This window comes from Globicephala melas, chromosome 19 (genome assembly GCF_963455315.2).
Source record: "Globicephala melas chromosome 19, mGloMel1.2, whole genome shotgun sequence".
NCBI lineage: Eukaryota > Metazoa > Chordata > Mammalia > Artiodactyla > Delphinidae > Globicephala > Globicephala melas.
Genome location: NC_083332.1, coordinates 50,488,958 through 50,502,352, shown reverse-complemented (window position 1 = coordinate 50,502,352; position 13,395 = coordinate 50,488,958). Strand labels below are relative to the sequence as shown.

At 60.3% G+C, this 13,395-nt stretch overlaps 1 protein-coding gene across 5 annotated transcripts in view; it reads left to right on the top strand.

The window, feature by feature from the left end:
• BCAR1 (BCAR1 scaffold protein, Cas family member) overlaps positions 1–13,395 on the top strand; it is a 37,870-nt gene that overhangs the window by 19,421 nt on the left and 5,054 nt on the right. For all 5 annotated transcript variants that reach the window (XM_030863320.2, XM_060288952.2, XM_060288951.2 and 2 more), the window contains exons 2-6: positions 2,925–3,536; positions 8,623–8,784; positions 8,962–9,078; positions 9,964–11,061; positions 11,894–11,983. In XM_030863320.2, coding sequence (XP_030719180.1) covers positions 2,925–3,536; positions 8,623–8,784; positions 8,962–9,078; positions 9,964–11,061; positions 11,894–11,983 — 2,079 coding nt within the window. The remainder of the gene's footprint in view (positions 1–2,924; positions 3,537–8,622; positions 8,785–8,961; positions 9,079–9,963; positions 11,062–11,893; positions 11,984–13,395) is intronic.

The following is a 13,395-nucleotide window of genomic DNA, read 5'->3' as shown; positions in this document are numbered from 1 at the left end:
TAAATACAAATTGAAAATTTCTGAGAAGCAGGAAGAAAAAGCATCCCCCATTGTCTCAAACATTACCCTCTCCCCAGTTGTTAAGTTCAAGTGACATTTTATTGAGGACTCATTTATACCTCAGTGCAGTGATAACCGTCCTGACTGGTGTGGACAGTGTTGGCGCCGCCAGTAGTTCCGAGGGCCCTTGCCCTGGCGCTCACCTTGGTGCAGGGTGAATTCGCTTGCTCTGCTCTCTGTGCGCTGCCTGCCTGGGCTGGCTTCTCCCCTGGGCCTTGTCCCTCCTGGCTCCCAGCTTTCTGGCCTCTGGGTCCTTCTGAGCTGCCCTGGAGGAGTGGGCTTCCCGCCAGTGCGCCCCCGAGTCTGAGCGTGCAGTCCTGGGCCTGGAGCACGCACTGCCTGCCCCGGCTTCCCCCGTGGGCTGCCGTCCCCCTTGATGGTGTTCCGTCCTCTTCCCTAATCCTCACTGTGACGGGCAGGGGAGACAGAGTTCAGAGGGGCTCCTTCCGGCTCCTGATGCTGGTGTGGAGGTGGGCCCTCCTAGACTTGGGTGAGGCCTCACCCCGACTTCTCTCTGCCCCGAGTTGGAATCCAGGGGATGAGACCCAGGCCCACGTGGGGAAGGGTGGTCCGAACCCAGGTCCCATTTCCGAGTCAGATCTAGACCAGGCTCTGCATCTTCAGTCCCCAGGAGACTCAGAGGAGGGCGACCAGAGCTGAGGCCTGGCTGGTGGGGCCGGTGCCCAGCTGGCCTGGCACTGTCCTCTCCACAGGCCTGGCCTTCCCACCCAGGCACCTGCTTTGCTCCTGCCCTCTGCTGGACTCACCTTGGCCCTCTGGCTGGGGCCCCCCTGTGCTATCTCTGGGCCCAGACTGAGCCCTCACCCGCGCAAGCAGCAGAGGCCAAGGACTGAAAATGTGGGGCCTGTCCACCCGGTTCTCTGTCCCCGGTGAGGTTCTGGGCCTGCCGGCACAGTGCCTGCCAATGCTGGGGTCCTCCTGTCTGTCCCCACAGCCTCGCCAAGGCCTGCACAGGCTGCTGGGCTACTGGGCCTCTGCACGGAGCATGTGTCCCGGCTCCAGGAGGGTTTGCCGACTCACGGAACCCATAGCAGCGGTTCTGGGGTGCCTGTGAGAATTAACAGGAGAATTGCAGGAGTAAAGAGCAGGACTGGGCGTGGGGTGCTGTCCTTCTGTGGCCGTCCTCAGTCTATATGGGACGGCTTCCTTGTTTTGCTTTATTCTCCCCATTTATTCCTGATGCCTGTCTCATTCCCGTCCCTCTTCCAGAAGCACCCATGCAAATGTAATGTGTCTGGAATCTGCCCTTGGACAAGTGTCTGTGAAAAATACATAGAATTCTTTTGTAGGTATTCGTAACATTTACGTAAAGCGTTCTGGGCTGTAGATCTCCTGTTTGTTCCTCTGACTCGGGGGGTGTGGCTGGTGTTCCTCACCAGACACCTGGGCACCTGCTGGAGCACAGAGCAGAGTCGCAGGTCTGTCCCGCTTTGCTGGCTGGATCCCTGAACGTCCTTTGTGGCCATCTTGGCCATTCTGGTCTCCCCTTCAGAAAACTCTTCATATTTTATTGGTTTTCTGTTGGTGTTCTTGTTTTTTCCTCGCTTGTTTGTAGGAGAACCTCCAGATTCTAGATCAGAGACTCTTGTCATTTGGTGGCCTGTCACCCTGTCAGCTTTCTGTTGTTCCCCCACCCAGCTGAAACCGTTCACTTTGATGAGGTTGAATCCATCTCTTTGTTTCTGTTGTTGTTACCTTATGTTTTGTGCTTTTTGTGGTCTTTTTTTCTAGGGTTTTGTTTATAATTTTTTTCCACCTCAAGGTCACAGAAATATTCTCCCACAATTCTTTTCTTTTATCAGCTCTAAGGTTATAACTTTCACATGTAGGTGTTTGATTACCGTTTGTTTATAACATGAGGCAAAGTGTCCCAATTGACTTTTCTTCCTATGGTGAGTGAGTTTTCCTGGTAGCATCTCGGTTACAGTCCTGCCCCCATCATCGCTGCGTGATTCCCAGCCGCTGCTGCCTGTCCTGCTTAGGGATTGGAGTTGTGGCCTGTCCTCACGGCAGGAAGGAAGTGCCTCTTTGCATTTCATTTTCAGAATTGACCTGCTTATTTGTGGACCTCTATTCCTCTGCTTAATTCTAGAAGGATTTTTTTCCTTTGGTTGAATTCCTCCAAAAAAAAAAAATGTTCGGCTGGCATTTTTATTGCAGTTGTAACTTATTAAGCAAGCTTGGCCCAGTTGTTACATTTTCTCCTCTGGAGTCTTTGCTTCATTAACTCCTGGATAACTTGTAGTTTCTGTTATCTGGTGACATCTTTTCTGTGAGGTTCACTCCTCAGCACTGTTGATTCTTCTTGTTTGTTGGAATCTGTATGTAGATGACATATGGTCTGCAGATGATGACTGTTCTGTCCCTGTGTGTCCCCTCCCCACTCTCTGGTCTTTTCCTCCTGGCTGATTGCACTGGTGGGGCAGCAGGGAGTTGAGTTGAAGCTGGGAGGGTGTGCATCCTGTTTTCTCCCCAGGACGTGGTGGCCATTATTGTCATTATCGCTGCCTTCCCCAGCATTAGGTCCAGCTTATAGCGTGACTCCGGGAGTATTTTTTAGAGTATCTTGAGTACCATCCTGGAGTGCAGGTGATGGCTGTGGTCAAGAGGATTTTGAGACACTATCCAGGCTCATTGGAAAAACTGCCGGGATCAGCTGGGCCTTTCCGCCAGGGGCAGCGGGGGCAGAGGCGTGGGGATCTCGCCAAACCCTACTTAGTTCCTTTCTCGGTGCCAAGGCCAGGTGCCTCCCCAGTCCTGGAGGGGGTGGGAGCTGGGCGGGACGCCGAGCCCCCAGCGCACGTCCTCCTGCCCTCACGCCCACCTGTGTCCTCTTCCCCCAGAACGTGCTGGCCAAAGCCCTCTACGACAATGTGGCCGAGTCCCCAGATGAGCTCTCCTTCCGCAAGGGCGACATCATGACGGTGCTGGAGCGGGACACGCAGGGCCTAGATGGCTGGTGGCTCTGCTCGCTGCACGGGCGCCAAGGCATCGTGCCCGGGAACCGCCTCAAGATCCTGGTGGGCATGCATGACAAGAAGCCCGTGGGGCCCGGCCCCGGCCCGCCCGCCAGCTCGGCCCTGCCTCAGCCCAGCCTCCACCCCCCGGCAGCCCAGTACACACCCATGCTGCCTGCCACGTACCAGCCCCAGCCGGACAGTGTCTACCTGGTGCCCACCCCCAGCAAGACTCAGCAAGGCCTCTACCAAGCCCCTGGGCCCAGCCCCCAGTTCCAGTCTCCCCCGGCCAAGCAGACAGCCACATTCTCCAAGCAGATGCCCCATCACCCGTTTCCCAGCCCAGCCCCAGACCTTTACCAGGTGCCCCCGGGGCCTGGCAGCCCTGCCCAGGACATCTACCAGGTGCCGCCTTCCGCTGGGATAGGACACGACATCTACCAGGTCCCCCCATCCATGGATGCACGGAGCTGGGAGGGGACGAAGCCACCAGCCAAGGTAAGGCCTCCCTGGGTGGCCAGGCAGCCCTCCTGGTGGGTTTTGGCTGGGCCCAGTTTTTGGATGCAGCAGGGCCCGGCCAGGCACCCTTGCTTGGGACCTCCGGGACTCCAGCAGCGGCTCCGCGTTTGGTCTGGGGTCGAGGGGGGAGGTGAGTGTCTGGGGAATGTGTTTATATGTCTGCTGACGTGGGTGTGAGCAGCCCGAGAGGAGACACCGAGCTGGCCGTGGACCGTGAGGTGGCCTTCAGCTGACAAGCCCCAGTGGAAGGGTGTCGGCAGCAGAGGACACAGCCTGTCAAAGACTGTTGTGGCAGGTGGGGCCTGACCACGGAGGCCTGAGCAGCAGCTGGGAACGGACCCCCAGGGGCCTGGAACCTTCGTGAGGGCGGAGGGTGTTGGGTAGGAGTGACCTGCCCAACCACATCCTGGTGAAGCCATTCTGCCCAGAGGGGAGGGTGCAGGGAGCCCAGGAAAGGGGAGCTGGGAGGCACCTGAAGGGGAGAAACGGAGTATGGAGCACAGGGCCGCAGTTGGGCCAGAGTGGCTGGAAACCCAGAAGATTGGACTGGATGACAGAGTCATTTCTCTCTCACGTAGCACGGCTGGGGGTGAGCGGTGTGGCGCTGGTGGCACCTCCGAGACTGTCGGAGCCTGTGGTTCCTCCTGGAGCGCCGGCGGTGGAGGGCAGGTCCTCCGTTTTCTTGCTCTGCCGCCTCGTCACAGGGCTCGCGGGCCAGAACAGTGGCCGTGTGAGTTCCAGCCGGCAGAGAAGGGAGGAAGGGACAAAGGGGCGAGGCCAGCCAACGCGTGCCCAGGGGCTCCCACGGTCCCCCTGTGGGTGCAGCTCATCTAGATCCACACGCACCCAACCCTCTCCTCTCCTGGGCCGTGTTTGTGGGCGCCTGCAGGGTGCCCTGCTCGTGACTCCTAAACCGCGGGGAGGACACTGCCTGCGGGATTGTAGGGTCACCGTGAAAGGGGCTCTTGTTCAAGTCCCTTGTGGGCTGTTACCAGTGGGAGGCTGGGCGGGGGGCAAGGCTCTGAGCCCAGCACCTCAGCTCCACACAGACCTGCGTATGTGTCCTCACACCCAGGGCTGTCTGCCTAGGAAGGAGGCAGGACTGGAGAGTGCCATGTCTAGTGTCTGAGGACACTCACCGCGTGGCGCTGAGCCTCTCCTCAGAGCCTGCCCAGGGGTCAGATGCCAGCTGGGCAGCGGTTCAGCATGCAGTGTTGCCCTGCCCCGCCACAGGCAGAGCTTGGAGCAGGAGACCTGGACACAGGTCATTGGCTGGCTCAGGGTGGGGCTCCATGGACACTGGCCCCCAGGGGACTCTGGGTCACTGGCTCCACTTCCCTACCTGCTCCTTCAACCGCCTGGCCGGAGACAGGCCAGTGGCAGAAGTGAGCCATGCTGGACTGGGATAGCCCAGACTGGGCAGCTCCCAAGATGGCTTTGGGGGAGGAGGAGTGACCGGTGGTTAGCCTTGGGACAGGCCATAGGCCATCCTTCTGTGCCCATGCCCACACACAGCTCACACTGTGCACACTCCCCAGGGAGGCATGCCCTTCCCCTTTCCATCCTCTCCTTTCCTGAGTCCAGGCAGCTCCAAGGCCAGGACAGGCCCTGGAAGCCCTGTGGCCCAGGGAGCAGCAGTGAGGCCTTTACTCCGGGCTGTGGATTTGAGCCCACGTTTTGGTCATTGGTACTGTTTCCCTCCCATACGAGGGGCTTTGCTCTCAGACTGCTTCTGAGCTCACCTGGCTGGTGCGTGCTCTGCACATGCCCACTGGCGGGGTTGCCCAGGCCCTGTGTCCCTGAGGACCCAGACCGGGCTGATGGCCCCAGGAGGAAAGCTCTGTGTGCTGGGACCTGGTTGCCCTCCCCTGAGAAGCCTCATGGCTCCTGGCCTGGGCAGTCTCCATCGCGGCTGCTTTCGTGTTATGGTCCCTGGAAGTGTGCTTGCTTGTCACGGGAATGTGTAATGTATGAGGAGGCCTGGAGGTGAGCTTCCCCAGTCAAGACGGGATCGCTGGGGGATTTCAGCATGTTTTGTCTAGCGTGTTCCCTATTCATCTTTCACAGATTTGTACACATACTTCTGCATTTTGAGGTTGTAAATCCAACGTCAGATATCAGAAGCATTTTGGGTCCCTGAGCGTGATCATGACGATCACCACTGGTTTTGCTGGGTCGCCCCTTCTGCTGCGGGCAGGCTCCAGGCGGTTTCTAATGGCAGTAAGGCCATAGATGTCTTGGAGCGTGCATGTGTGCCCACCTTTCAGGCTGTGCTTTCAGAAGCCTGGGCAACTGAGGCCCCTGGTTCCAGGGCTGGAGGTCGGCTCTGCTGAGGGGAAACCCTGCCAAGACCGTGGGGTGGGTGGGTGCGGCCTTGGGTCCAGGAAAGCAGAGGACAAGTGACAAGGCTGGTGGCCAGGAGGGGTCAGCCTCCTGGAGCCTGGAGCAGGGTGACCCGCGTGGCTGCCGGGGGAAGGTCAGGGCCACACCGGGTGTCAGCACCCTTTGGGGCTGGGCCACGCTTTTAGGTTGCTGAGGGCAGAAGCACGTGGGGCCCCCGGAGGAGGAGGTGTTTTGTGAGGTCACTCTTGGGGGAGCTCTGGGTCAGGGCTGCAGCTGTGCCTGAGGGAACAGCTGTGGCACTGGGTCAGGCTGGGGGAGACGCAGCTCAGATCAGCCTTGTTCCTTCTGGAGGACAGGAGCTTGGGAGGGAGGGGACCCACATCAGGCGTGTGCCTCCATCCCCCAGGCCCCCCAGCGGTGCTCCGTTTTCCAGAGCAGGAGCCCGAGGCTCTTGGGGAGGGGCGGGGGGGGGCAGTGACAGAGCAAGCCGGCCTGGGTCACGAGGGGAGATGCCAGGCGGCCCGGAGGTGGTCAGGGGCCCAGGCAGAAGGCAGCAGGCGGCCTGCCCCGTCCCTGGGGTCTTGGGGGCCTTCAGCCTCCCTTCTCACTCCTGCAGGCGCCCTGATGAGCTGCCCGGCCTGGGTCTGTGTGTCCGGGTGTGCGTCTGGCGTGGGCATTGTGCGCGTTTTCTCTGCCTCTGCGTGTCTGCCTTCTGCGCCCTCGAGATGTGTGTGTGAGAGAGCTTGTGGGTCTTGGGCTGGGCTCTGTGTCTCCTCCCAGACTCTGGCTTTGTCCCCCAGCCCCAGGGGGCTCCAGGTTCTGCTAATGGGGCCCCAGGTGTGGAGCAGGGTGGCCTGTGATTAGCGGGCTCAGCGGCTCTCTGGAGCGTTGGTTTCCCTAACAAGCTTTCCCCCGCTGGTGGCTGCCTGCCTTTTCTTCTAACAGAAAACATTTGTTGGCCAGTATGGCTGCTTACTGTCACTGACTCAGCCGCGTCAGTGGCCAGCTGCCCGCGGCCCAGGCCTGGGGTCCGGCCCCAGCGCCCCTCCGCCTGCGCCCCGCCCTCTCGCACCAGCGTCGGGGCGTGGAGAGGGCGGCACACACCCCTCGTCCTGGGCTGGGTCCCCACCTGCCTTCCGAGGCCAGCAGGGCCTGGAGACACCTCAGGCCTCGCCTCAAGGCCCCGCCAACCTGCCACGTCCCGCCAGCCCCCGCCAGCCCCCGCCCCCCCCCTGCTGTTGGCAGGTTCCAGGGTCTAAAAATAGCTCTGGAGGAGACTCAAGTCTGGGGCTTGAGGAGAGAAATGAGTCTGGGAAGGGCTGCCAGCACCACTCCCAGACCCGCCGGGGGTGGGGTGCAGTGGACCTGGAACACCCCCTGGCGGCACTCACCCCAGCAGCTGACAGGGAGCCAGCTCTGCCGGCCTGCCTGGGAGGCCACCGGGGGCTGCATCAGCAGGAGGCTCTGCGGAGCCCTGGGCTGATCAGAAAGTGATGGTGCCTGCACTTCAGCGGGGTCGTTGCTGCTCCTGGGGTGCCCGGTGCGTGCACACAGCCGGTGCCCTCCAGGGCCCACGGGCCTGCCGAGCTGGCTGTTGGTGTCCTGGGGGCTGTGCAAGGCACGGGATGCAGGGTTCCGGGGGCATGAGCCCCAGGGCAGTCCCTGCCTCCGCCTTGCTGTCCCCAGGGATGTGTGTGGGGGAGCGCCTGAGTCACCACTGTCCCAGACCTCCCATTTGATTAGGGAACAAAAGGCCTTTTTGTCAGAGAAGAGCTGAGCCAGGAGCCTTGTGGAGGAGGTGTACCCTGAGCTGGGTTAGAAGATCCTGCCAGCCCCTCCTACAGGGCTGACCCCTCCCACAGGGCCGGGTGCCCACAGGGAAGGAAGCTGCCCACCCAACACTGCCTGCGAGCGGTCTCGCCCTGCACCTCGGGACAGGGGAGGGGCACCGGGGAGGGAAGGGGCTGGCCTCCTCTCTGGGCCAACATCCCCCCACGAAGGCCTTATCCTGTTAGGTGAGGGGTGGTCCCCGTGGCCCCGAGGGTGTGGTGCGGTGGGGAATACAGGTCTTGGTTCTGGTCTTGGTCAGTCCCTCACACCCACACACAATCTGCCAAAACAGCTTCCCTCCTTCCATTTGCGGGAGGGCTGGCCCCGAGGGGCTGGGGGCTCTTGGTGGCCCCGTTCTCAGGAATCTCCCCAAGAGCGCTGGGGGGACGAGGAGGGCAGGGCTTGGAGCCCCCAGGCCCTGACTGTCAGGATCTCCTGCAGGCCACCTCCTCTGAGTCCAGCCCTCCCGCATCTGTCCTGGAGCCTGAAGGTGGCTGCTGGGTCATATGGTAGGGACAACCCCTTGCTGGGCAGGCCTCTCGCAGGAGGGTGCAGCTGGAGGTACCATCCAGCAGGGGCGCCTCACTCAAGGGTGGCCCCTTCTCCATCAGCCCACATGTTCTCTCCTCTGGAACCTTCTGGGTCATTCAGCTGTAGAGACCACTTCTGTTTCCTGCCAGAACCAGACGGCTCTAAACAAATAGTGGGGGTCCTTGTATTCCCCACGTGCTGCATTTCATTGAAGAGAGAGAGGGCAGGGAATACGAAGGGATGCGCACACCCTTGCCTCTGAGCCCACCCTTGGGGAGCCCCCTTACGTATGTCCCGCTCACCTCACGGGGCGGTGGAATCTCTCCAGGGCCGGTGGTGACGGTTGGCTGTCTGCCCCCAGGTGGCAGTGTCCACCCGCGTGGGGCAAGGCTATGTGTTCGAGGCCCCCCAGCCCGAGCAGGACGAGTACGACATCCCACGCCACCTGCTGGCCCCGGGGCCCCAGGACATCTATGACGTGCCCCCTGTTCGGGGGCTGCTTCCCAGCCAGTACGGCCAGGAGGTAGGTGTCGGGGCCGGTGGGCACGGGGAGGGGGGGGCCTCAGCCTGGCCCTGCATGGAGAGCTGGGCTTTCTTGGCCCCAGCCTGGGTGGTCCTGGGGTAGAGCTGCGGGTTTCTGCTCTTTCTGTCCCCTCAGATGGCCCTGGCACTTGTATTACTGCACCTTTTCTGCCCTCAGGTATATGACACGCCCCCCATGGCTGTCAAGGGTCCCAATGGCCGGGACCCATCGCTGGACGTGTATGATGTGCCCCCCAGTGTGGAGAAGGGCCTGCCGCCGTCCAGCCATCATGCGGTAAGCATTTAGGGCATGCGGGGCCCTCACAGGTTGAGGCCCGATCTGTGCATGGGGTTCTGGGTGTGAGTGTATGTGCGTGCCCTGGAGTGGGGACTCAGGTCTGCAGAGCCGGGGGCATCGAGAGACCTGCCTCCAAACCCCGGCTCTGCCCCTCACTCGCTCTGTGACGGAGGTGGAAACTGAGCCCCTCTGAGTCTCAGCTTCCTCGTCTGTAAAAGGGTCCCTTGTAAGGCCTTCTTCAGAAGGTTCTTGAGAGGATCACACAGGATATCAGCAAGGTGACCACAGGACTTATCATCCAAACCGGGATACTTCTGAGAGTGAAAGGAGAATGACAAGATAGTTATGAGGGGGCATCAGGCACAAACCAGGACTGTCCTGGCGAACCAGGGTGTTCGCCCTGAATACAGCCTGCACGTAGCTCAGCCAGGTACCTGCCACAGAGTAGAGAAGATGCACGTGGTGGTGATGGTGATGCTGGTGGTCACGTGGGTGGTGATGGTGGTGACGGGGGTGCTGATGGTGGCGGCAGTAGTGGTATGATAGCTGACCTCTCACTGAGCGTTTGCAGGTACGCAGTGAATTAGCTCACGTACTCCTCACAACAAACCTGTGAGGGAGTTTTCCCATCTTATAGGTGAGCAGACAGGCACAGAGAGGTGGAGTCACTTGCCTTAGGTCTCACAGGTGGTAAGCAGTGGAGCCAGGATTTCGTACCCTGGTCTGGCCCCAGAGTCGGGCTCTCAACCGTAACCTGCATGAGTAAGAATCATGACAAATGTGCCCGCTGGGCTGTGTCTGTGTGTGTGGCTGGGTCCTGCCCGTAGGCTCCCGGGTGGGCAGATGGGCTGGCAGCCTTGACCACTTCTTCTTGGCCCCCAGGTGTACGATGTTCCTCCATCGGTGAGCAAAGACGTGCCCGACGGCCCACTGCTGCGTGAGGAGACCTATGACGTGCCCCCCGCCTTCGCCAAGGCCAAGCCCTTTGACCCGACCCGCCACCCGCTGGTGCTCGCCGCACCCCCTCCGGACTCGCCACCAGCTGAGGACGTGTACGACGTGCCGCCCCCGGCTCCTGACCTCTACGACGTGCCCCCCGGTTTGCGGCGGCCTGGCCCGGGCACCCTCTACGACGTGCCCCGAGAGCGGGTCCTTCCTCCCGAGGCAGCCAACGGCAGCGTGGCCGACGACGGTGTGTATGCGGTGCCCCCCCCTGCCGAGCGAGAGGCCCCGGCCGACGCCAAGCGCCTGTCAGCCTCCAGCACGGGCAGCACACGCAGCAGCCAGTCGGCCTCCTCCCTGGAGGCAGCGGTGCCGGGCCGTGAGCCCCTGGAGCTGGAGGTGGCCGTGGAGGCCCTGGCACGGCTACAGCAGGGCGTGAGCGCCACCGTGGCCCACCTCTTGGACCTGGCAGGCAGTGCGGGCGGGTGTGGGGGCTGGCGCAGCACCTCTGAGCCTCAGGAGCCTCCGGCACAGGACCTGCGGGCTGCCGTGGCCGCCGTCCACGGGGCCGTCCACGAGCTGCTGGAGTTTGCCCGCAGCGCCGTGGGCAATGCCGCCCACACTTCCGACCGCACGCTGCATGCCAAGCTTAGCCGGCAACTGCAGAAGATGGAGGACGTGTACCAGACGCTGGTGGCCCACGGTCAGGCCCTTGACAGTAGCCGGGGAGGCCTGGGGGCCACTCCCGAAGACCTGGACCGCCTGGTGGCCTGCTCGCGGGCTGTGCCCGAGGATGTCAAGCAGCTGGCCTCCTTCTTGCATGGCAACGCCTCGCTGCTCTTCAGACGGACCAAGGCCTCTGTCCCAGGGCCTGAGGGGGGTGGCCCCCTGCACCTCAACCCCACCGACAAGGCCAGCAGCATCCAGTCCCGGCCCCTGCCCTCACCCCCCAAGTTCACCTCCCAGGACTCGCCTGATGGGCAGTACGAGAACAGTGAGGGAGGCTGGATGGAGGATTACGACTACGTACACCTGCAGGTGGGTGCCCGCTCTGCCCAGGTTCCCTGGGCCCCTGGGGAAGTCCCCTGGTCCTCTCGGGGCTCTGACTTTGCCACCCTGTCGTGGGCACCCTGATTCCCCCCCACAGAGGGCTCTTGTGGCCAAAGGAAGGTGTGGTCCCCAGCAAGACCTTGCTGAGTCCCTGTGCCCTCCTCACTTGGACCTTCCAGGCCATAGGGGTCCCTGGAAGCCCATCCTCAGCTGTCTCAGGCCTTTGGACCCATGTGGCCCTGACATCAGGGATCCTGCAGTGCCAGCCAGGGAGGGCCCCTGAACACCTGCAAGGGCTGGGCCTCTCGTGGCCAGGGCAGAGGTTAGGGATTTGGAGAGGTGAATTCCGAAGTACAAGCAAAGACAGAGATAGTAGCAGGTGTGGGGAAAACAAGCAAAGTGATCGATAGGTGGGGTGGGGTGGGCCTCTGGGCAGAGGCCAGGGTGCCAGCCAATTGGGCGTCCCGGTGAGTGGCATTCCGGGCTGAGAGCCAGCAGGTGCCAAGGCCCAGCGGTCAGGGATGGGTGGGCAGACCCTGTATGCCGAGGGGAGGGGCCTGGATGTGATTCCTGCCATGGGAGCTGGGGCAGGGAAGATTGACATGGCCGTGTGGAGTGTGCCTAGCCCCTTCCTGGGCTCAGGAGGTGAAGGAGGCCCGGGAGAGCCGCTTCCTCCGGAAGCTGCCCCCACCCTGGGCCTGAGGCCACAGCGGGAGCCTGGGCGCGGCTGCAGCGCCACCTGGTGGCCGCTGGTCTCACTGCACCCCGCTGGGCCTCAGAGGGCTTCCGGCTCAGCCGCATCCTTGTGTCTACCCTCCAGGGGAAGGAAGAGTTTGAGAAGACCCAGAAGGAGTTGCTGGAAAAGGGCAACATAATGCGGCAGGGGAAGGGCCAGCTGGAGCTGCAGCAGGTGAGGACACTCAGGTTCCCCAGCCTCTCCCAGCACAGGCGTCCCTAAGAATGTGTCGCCTAAGCTGAGCCTCCCAGGGCCCTCCCTGCTCAGCCCGTCCCTACTCAACTGCATGACGGTCTCCGTGTGTTCGTTGGATTTATGTTTAGGTTATTATCAGAGTAATCACAGTTAGGTATCTCAGCGCACACAGAAAAGTGTGAAGACAGAAAAGAAGCCATTCACCCTCAGGGGTGGTCACCGTGCTCTGGGGCTGGTTTCCGGTCTTGCTCCTGCCTCGGAAGGGGCCTCTGTCCGTGTCTGAGATGCTACTTTGTGAACAGTTATGTCTGCTTTTATCGCAAGGTGTTTCCATGGCATTAAATATTCGTCATAAGTTGTTTTTAACGTCAACCTATGTCTATTATGGTCGAATGTTTACGTTGTACCCAGTTTTTCTTATTGTAGATAATGCTACTGTGTTTATCTAAGGACATTGGATTTTCTTCATATTTTGGTTTGTTTCCATAGAGTAGGAGAGGGATTTTTTTTTAAATTTATTTATTTACTTATTTTTGGCTACACTGGGTCTTCGTTGCTGCGCACGGGCTCTCTCTAGTTGCAGCGAACGGGGGCTACCCTTTGTTGCGGTGCGTGGGCTTCTCATTGCGGTGGCCTCTCTTGTTGCGGAGCACGGGCTCTAGGCGCGTGGGCTTTAGTAGTTGTGGCACGTGGGCTCAGTAGTTGTGGCTCGTGGGCTGTAGAGCACAGGCTCAGTAGTTGTGGCGCACAGGCTTAGTTGCCCCGCGGCATGTGGGATCTTGCCGGACCAGGGCTCTAACCCGTGTCCCCTGCATTGGCAGGCGCATTCCTAACCACTGCGCCACTAGGGGAGTCTGGGATTTTCTTTTTGTAAGGGAGTTTTATTTTGATTATGAAGATTTTAAAAATTAAAATATAGTCTAATACAAAATAAACACAGAAATATCACCCGGAAAGTTTTCCTCACCCCACCTTCTCTGGGCATGGGGAAGGATGGTGTAGGAGAGAGCCTGCCAGGTTCACCCTGAAACCCGGGCCATGGTGTGCGTTTTTCAAAGCCACGTTTCCCCAGCTGTCAAGCGGGAAGCGTAGTTGCATCCGTCTTGGGGTCGATGTGAGAATTAAATGAGTAAACAATATGTAATACTTAGGAGGTGCTGGGCACATAGAACATGTCCAATAAAGGTACAGATGTTAATAATTATATGTGTATGGAATCTCCACCGACTTAGGAAATGGGCATGTGCTTTATCTTCTTTGTCTTCCTCTGGACTGTCGCAGCATTTATTTAACCAGTCCCGTGTCGGTGGACACTTCGTTTGTTCCCAGAGCTACTTTTGACCAAATCTCTTCACATATCTGGTCAGTCACTTAGATAAATTACTAGAAGC